Source organism: Patagioenas fasciata, chromosome 3 (assembly GCF_037038585.1).
Source record: "Patagioenas fasciata isolate bPatFas1 chromosome 3, bPatFas1.hap1, whole genome shotgun sequence".
NCBI lineage: Eukaryota > Metazoa > Chordata > Aves > Columbiformes > Columbidae > Patagioenas > Patagioenas fasciata.
In genome coordinates, this window is record NC_092522.1 from 69741912 (window position 1) to 69756382 (window position 14471).

The window sequence follows — 14471 nt, forward strand, 5'->3', positions numbered from 1 at the left end:
TAATTGAGAGAGACTTCAAGCACGAAGTATTAAGAGCTAACTAAGGTGCTTCAGAGGAAAGACAAATTCAGCTCATGATAAAGGGGTAAACAGATGGGGTTTGCCCACGGTACGAGTAAATATTCGTTGGTCCGTTAGTCCTTGTGTTCACGGGAATAACTAACACCAGGGGATAATTTTCAATAGAGTAGAGCGGGTTGCTTTTGTTTCGCTCCGTCCCGGCCGTGGCGGCTACCAGTCAATGGGACGCGATGGGGGACCCGCCACCCTCCCAGCGAACAAAGGAAAATCCTGTTATCGTCTTGCTGCTGGTGCAGCAAGCGCCCGGCATCCCTGCCTGGTCAGGGCAGGTTTCCCTGAAAGTGACACTAAATAATTGATGAGAATCGATTGCCAGCGTGGATTGGGAAGGCAAACAGGACGCATTCCTTGCATGCAGCCTATCCTTCCCGTTTGCTCTGTAATCCTATTCTACGATGTGCAGATAAAGGGACGCAACTCAGCCTTCAGGCCTGGGCGGGGTTCTTGCCGTTTAATCTTTTCTCTTCCCTTCGCTGCTTTCCTCCCTCCCCTCCCGCCCCCCCCGCTTTCCGTCTCCCAGGCCCAGTGAGGTCAGCTCATGAATATTGCTTCATTTTCCTGAGAGGCTCTGGCAGCGCTGGGTACCTCGTGCGCGAGTGCCCGTCTCTCCGTGCATGCATTTCGCCAGCCCCGCGGCAGACAAAGTGGTGGTGAGTAATGCGGCTGGTTTAGATTCAAGCCTTTTTCTTTTCTTTTTTTTTTTTTATTTTTTTTTCCTCCAAAAGGGAATGATATTCTGGATTCAGATACAACAAATCCACCAGGTATGAAGGGGGGGGGACATGCGAAAATCCTCCGACGCCTTTAAAACCCGGACAAAAGGCAAACGCCCTCCCCAAACTGAAGGCGCGGTTGCGAATCGGGATGTCGGAGACGGAGAGGAGGGCAGCCGGGGAGGGGAAGGGGGGCCGGGGGAAGCCCTGCCTGAAGCCCCAGGCAGCGGAGATCCCCACGCTGGCGGGTGGAGCCACCGGACCTTTCTCTTTTGTTGCTGCCGTTTATTTATTAATTTTTCCGCCTGGGCAGCTGTTCCCGACTGGAAAACCTGCGGAGACGCCACGTCCTGGCGCCACGTGGGTTTGCCTCTGGAGAGGAGGTCGTGTGGCAGAGTTTTGTGAGGACAAGGATTTCGGATTTGAGCTCAAACAGAGCTTTAGCTGTGTCAGTTAGAAGAAAAAAAAATCAGCCAACTGAACCGTAGGCGATAGTCGGTCCTGGAATTGGGGGCAGGCACGGTGCGGGTTGTGCTCCCAGCAGATCGCAGCTGAGCCTGATGACTTTGCTGCAGGGAAACATCCCTAAGAAATACAGGTATAGTGTAGTCTCCCGATTATCATATTTAATTTAATTTTGAACAGCAGGTAAAAGGCAGAGTAATGAGCAAGATACAGAATCTGAGCTGAGTCTTGGATTTTTGCAGTTTCTTTTGGTTTGGATTTCAAGAGTGACATTTTGTACCTGTACAGCTCTGAACAACAGCAGTTTGGGAATTCTGGTGGTGACAGTTAATAGAGATGCAAAGCAAATAATTTATGGTGGTGTGATACAAATTAGTCCCATGTTTCCTTTTTACTAATTAATACTTGCGAAGTTTCTGCTAAATTGTGTTCTTTTGGGCATTACTTTCCAACATATTGTTTAAAATCAAGGTGGTAATGACAGTGCATTTGAGAGGAAACCTAGTGTCCCTGCCAGTGAGAGCAGAGCAAACACGGTTTTATTGTCTAGTATGTTCCAGGGAGTAAACCAATTGTCAGAATGTGGTGTAATGTCTACATCGACTTTGTCAAGTTTGGTTTCTATCTTTATTCCTTGTTCTAGTAGGGAATGGTTAGGCCATATTCTAGGAGGGAATCGTTAGGCCGTGTTAGGAATGCTGTCATTTCTACTTTGGCCATGTTTTCCCTTTAAGGCCAGTTGAATAAAGGCTATGTGAAAGCAGCTTGTGTATCATAGCCATTATTTTCAGAATATATTAAGGAACATCTATGCAGCATGATATGCCTTTTAACAGCCCTTTTAAAGGATCTTTTGTGACCATGAAAACTCTACTTTTGTCACTATAGGGGGAAATTGCCATCTGAGCACCTGTCAGTGAATACCACATAGTATCTTGTACTGGGTGAGGCTGTTTTGAAAATCTGCTGGGGTCACTATGCCTCAGTCATATGTCAGTATAGCCTGCAGCAAACCTCAGTCATAATCATCATAAGTCCTGACAAATCCTCTGGAAAACAAACTGGGACAAATCTTGGTTTAGAAGATGATTGAAGGGCTCCTTTCCTTTATGACTCTTGATTCCTGTGGTTTGGGGTCCTATACTTGTCCTGGAAGAGTCCCTCTCAAAGCTGAAGGGAAATCTGTTGTTGCATCCACGTGTGCAGCCCTTTGTACAGCAGCCTTTCCCCACTTGGCTGTGACAGACACCTGGAAGATCCCTCTGAGGAAACAAACAGGTGCAGTAGTAGCCCAGACTGGTACTCGGTTTGGAAATGCAGATGAGCGAGAGGGAAGGTTTTGTGTGGATGGACATTTAGCTGTGAGTTGGCAGCCTGTAGGGGAACGGCTCGGCATCAGGGGGAAAAATGTCCCTTAATGCGGGTGGAGCGGGAGCTGATCTCAGCCTCAGCCCTGCAGTGTGGACTGTCTCTCGAAAACCACTCCGGACTGACGCCGGGCTTCAGCCTCGGCCGGCTGGTTCCCGCCGCCTCTCTGCCGGCAGGTGCCCGCGGGGCAGAGCCCGGGAGCAAGCGGGGCATTGCGGCGGCAGGGGGCGGGCACGCTGGCCACCGGCTTGGCCACCAAGCCCGTATCACTGCCGCCACCGGGCCGTCCTCCGCGTCACCACCCGACCGTCTTCTCCGCTTCTCCTCCCCTAGTTCTCAGGGCGGAGGAGGAGGGGGAGGACGCCGCCGGTGATGGACGTCTCCTCGAGATAGCCGCCGCCATGAGCCAGCCGCCTGCAGGGGGCGCTTCCGCCGCCGAGCCTCGCCTGCATCCCGAGGGCAGCAGCGGCAGGAAGCAGCCGCGAGCCTCCTCTCCGGCCAGGGCCCGCGATAACCCCCCGCGCCCGCCGCCCACTGCCACCGCCGCCGCCGCCGCCTCCCGCGTCCCGGCCGCCGCCGCCAAGGCCGCCTTGGCGCGGCCGCCACCAGGCCAGGCCCCCAGAGCCTCCCGCGGCCGCGCCGCCGACAAGCCGCAGCGCGGCGCGGGGCCTTCAGGAGCTGTCCAGCCCGGCGCCGGTGCTGAACCTCCGCCCGCCGCCGCCGGGAGAGCCGTCGCCGAGGAGCCGGGGCCGCGCACCACTGAGTCCGCCGCGTCGCGGGCCGCCGAGGAGGCGCCCCCTGCAGGAGGCGGCGGCGGCCTGGGAGAGCGGGAGGGGGCGGTGGCGCCGCAGCCGCCGCCGCCGCCCAAGCACTGGCGGGGGAAAGCGGGGCGGTCTCCGCTGAAGGGCGCGGGGGAGGCGGCCCCGGCGCCTCCATCTTCCTCGGGCGCGGGGAAGGGCCGCGGGGCGGCGGGCGGCGGAGGGTACTGGAAGGAGGGATGCCTGCAAAGTGAGCTCATCCAGTTCCACCTCAGGAAGGGGCTGGCGGCGGCCGCCCAGATGCAAACCAAGGGCAGCAACCACAGCAGCAGCGGCAACGCTTCCTCCTCCTCCTCCTCCGCGGCCGCCGCCCCGGCCGAGCCTCCCCCGGCCGCCTCCGCCTCCTCGCCCTCTGCCATGGCGGCGGCCGGGGCGGAGGGGCTGCCGCAGGGCGAAGCGGGAGGTAGCAGGAGCGGCGTCCCCGAAGGCGCCCTGAGCCCGCAGCTGCAGGAGGAGATGCAGGAAGAGATGGAGAAGCTGCGGGAGGAGAACGAGAGCCTCAAGGTGAGGGGCTGGGGTGGCGGTGGCAGCAGGGGCGACCGAAGCCGGGGGCGAAGTGGGGGCTGGGGCCGGGCGATACCGGGCAGGCGGCCTCCCCACCCCTGCGCCAGCAGACGGCTTCCCCGCTGCCCTCTCCCGTGGCGCTAGCGCTGGAAGCACAGTTAAGATGGCCCTGTTGGCCCTGTCGGTGCGTGTGGGCACTGGCACTTCCTTGCTTCGTTGTGGTGCTTTTAATGAGCAGGGTTGTATTTAGGTGGTGTTCCTGCGGGAGGAGCTCCATTTTGGCCACCTTCCCGTATACGTTCTGACATTTGTGCTTTTAACCCACCTGTTGTGTCCCTGTCCCCATCTCACCCTGGTGCAAGAATGAGATAGATGAGCTGAGGACGGAGATGGATGAGATGAGGGACAGTTTCTTTGAAGAGGACGCTTGCCAGCTTCAAGAAATGCGCCATGAACTGGAGAGAGCCAACAAGAACTGCCGGATCCTTCAGTACCGGCTGCGCAAGGCTGAGCGCAAGAGGCTCCGCTACGCCCAGACCGGCGAGATCGACGGCGAGCTCTTGCGCAGCATGGAGCAAGACCTCAAGGTACAGATGTGAGCAGATGTCACGAAGAGGGAGCGCTCAGATGGAGACACAAACGTGCTCTCCATCCTCATGACTCAGGCATTTCCATCCGTTCTGTTGTACACTGTGCTCCCAGTGCAGCTCATAGGATAGCAATGGCCAAGTTTGGTGATAAAAGCCCTTCAGTATGTAGGCAGGCTATTTTCAGCTTTAGCCCAATCATTTTCTGTAATGATAATGTATGAGAAGTGACTCCAATACAAACTAGGACCTAGAAATTTTGGGTGTTTGATGATGAATGCAAAACATACCCTATCACTGCAAAATTAAACCAATCTCACTGAGTTGTTCCATTGACTTTGAGGGATTTGCTGTATTCTTTAGTAAAGATTTCAGAGGACTGGTAGATTGAATAATTGCAGAGCAGCAACATGAAATCCTGACTCTTTGGTGTCAGTGGAAAAACTGCTGTTATCTTCAGTGAAGGTGGGATTTTCCACATCCACCTGAAACCATAGACACATCAAATTTCAATGTGTAATCAACTCTATTTAATCCATAACGTCTGAATGAACCACAGCCCATTATTGAGGAAAAAGTTTCAGTCCTTGTTTAAAGGTTGTTGTTTGTAAAATATCCACCATGTCCATTCTAAATTGGTCCAATTACAGAAGAAAAACCATTTCTTGCACTAGTTGGAAGTTGTTTGATTTCTGCTTCCATCTACTGAACTTTGTTAAGGCTGGTACTTAACCGGGACTCCTGAATTTTTTTCACTTGATAGGTCTACCTCCATTACTGATGGAAGCACAGACCTCTGTTTACACTAGTTACCTATGTCTTATTGGATTCAGTGGGCTGCAGTTGAAAGTACTAATTTAATACATGAACAGGAAGAAGATCATTCTTAAACTTCTTTCTGATAAGTATGATGGATTGAGAGTCTATTATTCCCAAGCCTGGTTTGCAGACTTGGATCATTTTTTTCTGAAAGTTTTCCAGGTTGTTATCATTTTTATTAAAAGGTTGACACTAGTCCAAGACATGTTTCAGTATTTTTCTCACTAATGCCATTTAAAATTCCAATATATTTATCTATATTTCTGTTTGATATTCCTTACCTGTGCATATTCAAAACCCACATTTACAGTTGTGGCCATTACAGTTCTGTACATACAGCTGTTCATGTGGCTTTTGACAAAGCAGTGTCTTCCTGGTCAGAAGCAAAATGACCCCTTTGCCAGGGGTCAGATGGAATTGCTGATCAAAGCAAGGGACATTTTGCACACTCAGAATGATGCTTAGGTGAACAGTTGAGACACGTACATTTGCAGACAGAATTTGAACGTGAGCCTTCATGTCCCAAGTGAATATTGTGATTTCAGCTTATAGAACGGATTTATTTGTTGACTCAATGTTGTTTTGTATTAACAAGTAATACATGCACAGGGCCTGGGAGATAAATGGTAAGAGCACTTCTGGTGAGGTGCTCACTTGCAGCAAACGAGGTATCTGCTAAGGCCTTAGGTTAAGCTGGACAAAGGGCTCACTTCAGTTAGGATTTCTCCCATGTCTTTCCCAATAACAACACAACTGAGTATTTGGAAAGAAATAGTGTTTTTGCAAAGTATTCCCACAGATCATTAATGTGTTCTGCTTTGGAGTTGGGACGAATGTCTAATGCCAAATTTTTGCCTAATTGAATTCTGCATGCTGGCTGACCATAACTGTAACTCATGGGCAAATCTGTGGTGTTCCCAAGTCCTCTTCTGAAGAATTTATATCCAAAATAATGTCTATTTTGTGCAAGTAATATATTAGGGGACTTAATCCTTCAGAGATACAGTCTTGCATTTAGCTGTATTAAAATACATCTTGCACAAGTGAGTCCTGTTTCCCAAATGATCTAGAATGCTCTGTAGGATTTTTCTGCATTAACTGACACTCCACCAAATCTTGTGTCAAAAAATCACTACCATTAACGATCCTGTTATTTTGTTGTATTTACTGGCACAGACTGTATCTATGGACCGAAGACAGATTCTGATAGGATGCTGTTAAAAATGTCCCACAAGATTTTCCATTTACTTTTGTTGGACAATCAGATGAGCAGTTCAATACTGAGTGTAGGAGAAGACATCAAGATGTAGCCCTGCCGTGTGATTCACAGCTCATCCTGCAGTCTTTTTGGAGTATGGTTATAACTGAAATTCCCCTCCACTCTCCTTCTGTTGGGCATTGTGTGTCATGAGCGTGCGTGCAGTGGGAGAGGTTATTGAATGATCTGGTGCTACACTGCAGTGTTGTATCTGTAATTCACACACACTGGGTTTCTTGTCAGGGAAAGCTGAGTCACTAGCTGCTGCTGTTTTCTGATAAATCGGATTCTTCTAGACTGCTTGCTTACAATTATTAGCTTTTTCTTTAGGGTTTTAGTATGTCAAAGAGAGTTCCTTGACAAATAAACATGAAGATTGTTCTAGTGAAAGCCATAAAGGATAGCTCTCTGAGCTGTTCTAGCTAATGCTAAGAAGGATTAATTATACTTTCCAATGTTCTAAAAAAAGCAGGAAATTAGGCTTTTCAAACTGTGTGTCAAAATCACCATCATAACAGTGATTAGTGTACACTTAAATATTTTTGGTGCATGATTATAGTTTCTCATGGTTTCACAAAATTCAATGAGAGTTGCTTGAATGGCAAAATTCTTATTACTTCACATGAAGAAGATGAATTGGATCTTGACTTTTAATTCTATTCCTGTGAAAATGGATTTTTTAAAAAAAAGCAAAAAGCAAAAACCTTAGCAGTCATTTTCATTTAAAATATTTAATATCATTTGAGTTAACATAAGGTCAGTAAAAATGTCATTTATTCATATTTTACTCTTTAAATTAACCAATAGTAGTAAATACTAGATATTTAGATTAATTGTCCATGAAGGAGAGAGAACTAGCAGGGTTGAAATAAAGACGTGTCTGTTTGTGGTCCTCTACAAGGCACAGGTAGGGTAAGTCTGAAGAAGGTGGGCCCTGATTTTAGATGCTTCTGCATGTCAAGAATTTGAAGTGCATATGACTTAGTGCATTGAAAAACACAAGCTAGCAGTGGTTGTGAGAAAACAGATGCTGCTCTGTCTACAGGAATAATGAGGGTTCTGTTTCACTGTTGACATAACAGAACCTAAGAAGGAGTTGGGGTTTAGTATCTAATGTGGTTTTCAGTGAAGCCCATGGGGACATTATACCATTTTTGGAAGGAATCAGCTTGAATTTTGCATCATTTAGAATTCTGTCTGTGGATGTCCTTGTTGACAAGTTTCCTTTCATACCACTTCCATAATTAACATGTAAATGGTTGCTTAGGCACTAAGCACCGCAGCAGTAATTTTTTTTTAATCTTTCTTCTTAAATATAATTTCATTTAGGTTGCAAAAGATGTATCAGTGAGACTTCACCATGAGTTAGAAAATGTGGAAGAAAAACGTACTGTAACAGAAGATGAAAATGAAAAATTAAGACAGCAGCTTATAGAAGTTGAAATTGCCAAACAAGCACTACAGAATGAACTGGAAAAAATGAAAGAGGTTAGTGTTGTTATTTATTGCTACACAAAGTAGTTGAATTTCTCAAATTCTTATTGCTGAACTAACTGGTTTCCTTCCTATAGCTTATTTTGGGGGGCACAAAATATGGCAGGCAAAAGTTGAAAGTTGCAAAGGATGCTGAAGTACAGCTAGAGGATTGGGAATCTGAGAACAAACTAAAATACTCAGTGTTTCCTAGGCAAAACAGAAACCAAACTGTGGCTTTGTTTTTCCTGTACAAGGAGGGAAATACGGAGCTGAGTAACAGAGTTCAGAGGCTTTGAGACATTGTACTTGCATCAAGATACACAAGAAGAGCACTGAAGGGAGTGGGAGGAATCTAACTTTGCAGATGATGTTCCCCACAAGGTTTTACAGAGACCAGAATTTTTCCCTTGCTAAGTACTGCTAGGTAGCAGCAGGCACACTGAGACTGGGGATTAGGCCACCTCCCCATCCTGTTGGCTCTTTTGGGAGTATCAGAGAGTGAGAGATTCTACCTGGCTTTTCACTCTAAGCGTAATTTTACATTATACCTAATTCATCTTCAGAATTACTCCATTCATCATTATATAGATGCAAGATATTGTGCCATTAAGTAAGCAGAAAATTGTGTTACAGCCGTAATAGCCTGGCTGACAGAGATAACAAAGCACACAGTAAAAAGAGAAACTGTTGACGAAGAATGACTTCTTAGAACAGATTTTAGAAGCAGCTATCCACTTCATTGTTTAAAATTCAATGAATGCCACTGATTTTCACCTTTGGTAATATTCCCTAGTAGGAATGCCAATGTCTACTTTGATCTTGTATAAAGCGGAAGAAATGTATTTCAGTTGTTAAGAAAGGCAGGGAATTTTCAATAGTATGTAACTTACAGTATTTTTAAGAATGGCAAGTGCTCACTTTAAGTGATGTAGTATGAAAAATATTAATATGTTTTCCTTACAGGAACTGAATTTCAATTATGTTTGTAGAGGATAAACGTGGTTTTTTTCCACCTTCTGCTGCTTTTCCAGATAATTGCACATTTGAAAAGACCATGAAATCTAAGCCTTATTCAGCTTCTTTTTCCTATGCCTGGTACTTTCTTATTCTGTTTTCACTCTGGTTTCTGCCATCAAATGTGACTCAGTTTCCAGGACCATCTTCTTTATGAGAGCATGATCTTTCTGTAATTATCCTTATGACTTCTTGTTAAGCTTGGCTTTTCTCCAAATTTTCCATTATTCTTGTCCATTCAGACTCTTGTAGCTTCCCATGTCTGCATCCTTTCCTCCTGCTCTGTGATAGGTTGCACCAGAGTAAGCGTCTTTTGCCTTGGTTCTTCTTGTGGATCTTCAGACTACAATGAGGTGTAGCAGCAATTTAATAGCTTATGCTCTTCAGGAGCTATGTATCTGCAGGAAATTAACACATTAAGTAGGCTGCTTCATCTCTGTCAGCAGTAGTCACTTTCTCCTTATCCTGATTCTTCCCTCTGGCTCACTATGCTGAACTAGGGGTTCTGCTGCTCTCTTACTGCTTTTTCCACTTATTTCTTTAGCTTAAGTGTTTGCAGCTTCTGTCTTTGCTCTTGGTATCAGTGAAAGATACTTGAGACTCCGAAAGAAAGTGTCCTGTTGAAACTAGGGGCTCCTCTACGCGATACTATTTTAATGAAGCTGAAACAGATGGATGATTCCCATTGGCACAGAATGGGGTCACTGAGCCAGGATGGAAAAATGAAGTTAAGATTCTATGCCAGAGTAGAGGTGGAGTGGACAAAAAGTCAGAAATATGTCTATATACTGAACTGGAGAGAAGTGCCATGCCCAGTCATTTTATGTGTCATCATAATTAGGCAAGAGCTTTCATTTACATATTTCAAACAGGCTGCTGAGTGCCTTTCAGTAGGAGAAGGGTGATTTTCAGGCTAGGACTTTCATCACAGCATGGGGCAAGTTGGAGGATGGTTGTGGAGGTGCAAGTCAGAGAAAAGCAAGTTTGAAGTGCAGCCAGATTATTATGCACTTTGCAAGCATACCATGACTTGGACGACCAAGGGAAGGATGCTGATGAAGAATAGTAATTCTTACAAATTTGGAACTTAGAATTTGTGAAGAAGCTATGAAAATGTTAACATGAAACAACCATGAAAACAACCCAAAGCACTCTGAAGTGCTTTAGAATTTTTCTGTGACAAGTACCTTCTCTTCTTCTCTGGCAATTGGAGGTTTCATGCGTCTTAAATGTAATTGTCAGATAGTCATAACGTTAATTTTCTGTTTGCTTGTGAATTATTTACTTCAGTTTCATGAGTTTACAACCTTTTCTCATTTCAATGCAACCATTATAAACAATAGAACCTCCTGCTTAAGAAGTTCTACTCAGCATAAATAGGAATGCAAAGTCAAGACCTTTTGTCTGGATTGTGATTTTCACTTTATTGAGCTTAGAATTAATGAGACAGTTAATCTCCAAAGACAATGAAGCATTTTTATTTTGCAGTATAATAGCAGTCCTCAGAGTACGTAATGACTGATTTCTGTGCTTTCATGACATCAAATGTACTGCAAAAACACAAACCTTCCAATTTTTCTTAATATCTATGTGTGTGTACAACTGCCATGGGAAATTTGTTCTCCTTTTGTGATGAACAGTGTGAGATAGAGAATGGTTAAAAGACTTAATAGAAAATGCTGGAGGCAGAAGCATAATTTTGTGTCAGGTAGTCTCTAGGGCAGGACCAACACCAAACATCTCTTTGTGTAGATTCTATATTGTTTTAAAAAACACAGTAGACTTGAGTACAAGCATATATAAAAGATAAATGCTAGCAAATGTTTGTGCAGAGACAAATCTAGAGTTCTCCAGTGAACATTTGGGTGAATATACTCTTGTGAATGTATTCATCCATTAATATAGGGACATAGTTGCTGTTTTCTTTCTTGATTTGGAGCTTTTGAAAAAAATAATCAAGATATATTCCATGACAAATGGAAGTTGTTGTTGATGGCAGCAGAAGCTTGCAAGCATCAAGGATCTGGAAGGGTGTTCCAGCAAAGCATACATTTTCTATCAGTTACATTTACTTTCAGTCTTCCAAGTTGCATCTATTTCATTTAATGTTAGTCCTGCATATGTCCACATGGAAACACAAGATTTTTAATGTGCCTTGTCAATTCTTGGAATTTGTTTGTAGCAATTGCTGCTAATTTCCTCTTGAATATTTGTTATTATTAATTGTAATGCTTTTTGGGAATCTGAAAACAAATTAGAGAAGTTGTTTCCTGAGAGAAAGGTAAACCAACTAGATGTATAGCTAGATGTATTTTTTTTCAGATGTATTTTTTTTCAGATGTAAAAGATTTGTTAAATAGCTGGATTCTTTAACGTGTTCATTAATTTGTTGGTAAACATTTGTTAGAGCCTAGATAACTCTTCTAGAGCTTTTAATGATAATAATACAAACTAAGAATTTATTCATTTGCTATAGCTACATAGGAAACACCCAGTTAGTCGTGCTTTAGATGGTATGTCGTGAGACAAATGAAGCAGGAGGAAAACATGACAGGTGTGTTGGACCCCAGGCTTTACAAATCTTCACTGCAATGCAAATATGTAATTGCAGGAGGCACCGTGTTTTTTCGGAAACATATGTCTTTATGGATAGAAATAGATTATTCCCTTAGTCCTCCAAACTGGGCAGATGCAAGACAGCTCTGTTTTTACAGCTGTATTAGGGTGTCAAGCCACCATTTTCTTATTCTAAGCATAAGTTATTAGCCTGGTATGGAGCTTGTGACAACCAGAGATGTCTTTTGTCCTGTCAGTTCAGGCTGCAGGAAGAGGAGTTTGTGCCTCTGTACACTGTGTTTTGCTGGACTGGTGCCTGTCTTGTCAGTCAGTCTGGTTTGTACGCTGCATGGAAATGGGAGAAGGCAGCAGGGAATGGGAAACTGGGCACTGGAGCTGGGAGAGGAATCTGAATTCTGTTCTTGATTTTGATACTATCCTGCTGTGGGACCACAGGAAAGTAATTACACTTTTCTGCTCACTCTTGCAACCTTTACCTGCTCCGTTTATGCACAGATTAGCTCTCCATACATCTCTGAGTGCTCAGGCTGCACGGAAATCAGGAGGGTAGCTGGAAATTTCACAACAAAACCTACTAAAACCACCCCCTCAAAACCCAAACCAAATCAAAACCAACCAACCAAACCCCCACAAACCACCCAAAGAACTCACAACAACAGAACACCCCCCCAAAAAAACAACAACAACAAAACAAAACAAAACAAAACAAAACAAAATGGAGGCTGTGAAAAGAACTGGTAAAGGAAGATCCTGTCCCAGTCTCCTTAGTCACTAATACCAGCTTGCATGCTACATCTCATAAATAAAAATCCACTCTCTCTCCTTTCTCTCAGACCTTTCTCTCTCTAAGCTGCCTCTCCTGCCATTTAAGCACAACCACTTATTTCCAGTCTTTCTCCTGTAACTCACAAAATCTCAGATTCTCCAGAGTCTCTCTTTGTCTTGATCCTGTTTTTGTTTTGTGTTTGTTTGTTTGTTTGTTTGGCGTTTGGTTTTTTTTTGCAGTCTTCTGTCTCTTAAGTTGCAGTCTTGTCTTTCTCCATACCATCCTGTCCTTCCCTGCATCCTTCCAACTCTTCTTGAGTGTCCAGTGTCCTTCCTGGATTTTGAGTCTTTTCCAGTTAATTTCCCTCTTATTCTACTCCAACTATATTATTTCCATTTCTTAGTTACAGCTTCTGTCTTCTGCAAAATTTGTCCTTTTCCCCTGATTTTTCCACTCCCTCATATAAATATGTACCTGTCCTTAGTTTGTTCTGTTCCTTTCCTTGTTTTCAAGCCTCAGGTCTTCACTTTTGCATCTGGACTCAGAGACATGAAGGATCACCCACTATGCTAGGAAACAGCAGCTATACCACTATGAACACTGGAGAAAAGGTTTCTGGTTCTAATGCCTAGCCTCAGCTTTATCTAGACCTGCATGAAGCAACATTTTGCCTTCTGGGTTGGGGATGGAACATAATCTGTCAGCTGGAGAAAATGTGCAGGTTGGTGGCTGGGGTTAGAGAGGATGTGGTAGTTCGTAAATACAGAATTTTCACCAGTTTAAACTGGTAAGCTCCAATAAATGATTATGTGGTAATGAGTAGGAATGAAAGATTTCTGAAAGGTTATGGTTTGGCGAGTTGATGACTTATCCTGAGACAGATGCTTGGTGTGGAATATCTGCAACATCTAAAATGTGGTGAGGTTGTAAGAAACTGGAAACAAGTCTCACAATGAGTGGTGGTGTGCAGCATTTCCATTAGGCAAGGCGACCATATCCAACAGCAGCATTGCAATTTTGGGTGCCTTCAGAATCAAAGCTTTTTGACTGCTATTTGTCTTAGTCCCTTCTCTTAGGACCTTAAACTTCATTTCACAATCAGGGCTGCCAATGCTACCATTAGCCATTGAACACCTGATCAATGCTGCCTTATTTGCAAGAGGTCCATCAAAGTGATTCCCACAGCTGACTTGTTTATCACCTGAGAAAAAAATTGTTATAAGTCCATTGCATAAACCGTGTGACTTCCAGCTGTCTAAAAAACACTTCATCTATTCCCTTTTATTCATCTGGTGGTCTGTAGAAGATACCCCAAATGATGCCACCCACGCTTCTCTGTCCTCTGTCTCTTACCTATAGCTCACAGCTGGCCTGTCACCTGTCACAAGGCAATGCTACATGCAGTTGAACTGCTCTTTTTTGTAATGCACAACCCTTTTTCCTCACCTTTAGAGTTTTTATCAATCCATGGCTGCACTACAGACATTGTAAGCTATCCTGTCATATCTCTGTGATCCCAGTGAAGTCATAGCTCTGTAAATGTTCATGGTTTTCCTTCTAGCTTCTGTCTGTTGCCCATGTTGCATGAATACAAGTCACTGGAGATGGATACTTGGTTGTACTTCTTTGAAAGGGAAAGTTTGAGTCTCTTCCATCACACTGTCCCCTCAGTGCTTCCTATTTGCACCTTAGGCTTCCATTCGGCTTCAGAGTTTAAGCCTCAATTCAAATAGCTGTAATGGAGGGGGCAGGGATAAGGCAGATAGAGAGATGAGATGCTATTACGCCTGCTGATGTAGCTGATCAGCTTCACAGGATTAGTGTAGTAAGTGATACTCAAGTACAGTAATTTACTTGCTCCTGGCACCAGATGGCAGCAAGGGAGGATTTAATAAGTCTCTCACAAGCCCAGTTCCTTCCTGGGTCTTTTGGAGGATCCAAATACCAAGTGTATCAGCAACACTTCTACTAAAAGTACCCTTAAGCAGAAAGTGTTTTGTCATCTGGAATCTCAGTTTGCTGCCT

At 44.6% G+C, this 14471-nt stretch overlaps 1 protein-coding gene across 1 annotated transcript in view; it reads left to right on the forward strand.

The window, feature by feature from the left end:
• The first annotated feature begins 385 nt into the window (after positions 1–385).
• Positions 386–14471, forward strand: part of MTCL3 (MTCL family member 3) — a 40758-nt gene continuing 26672 nt past the window's right edge. Inside the window, 7 exon segments of the mRNA XM_071806577.1 lie at positions 386–584; positions 587–672; positions 674–731; positions 807–845; positions 2961–3949; positions 4312–4536; positions 7943–8101. Coding sequence (XP_071662678.1) covers positions 434–584; positions 587–672; positions 674–731; positions 807–845; positions 2961–3949; positions 4312–4536; positions 7943–8101 — 1707 coding nt within the window. The 5' untranslated portion in view covers positions 386–433.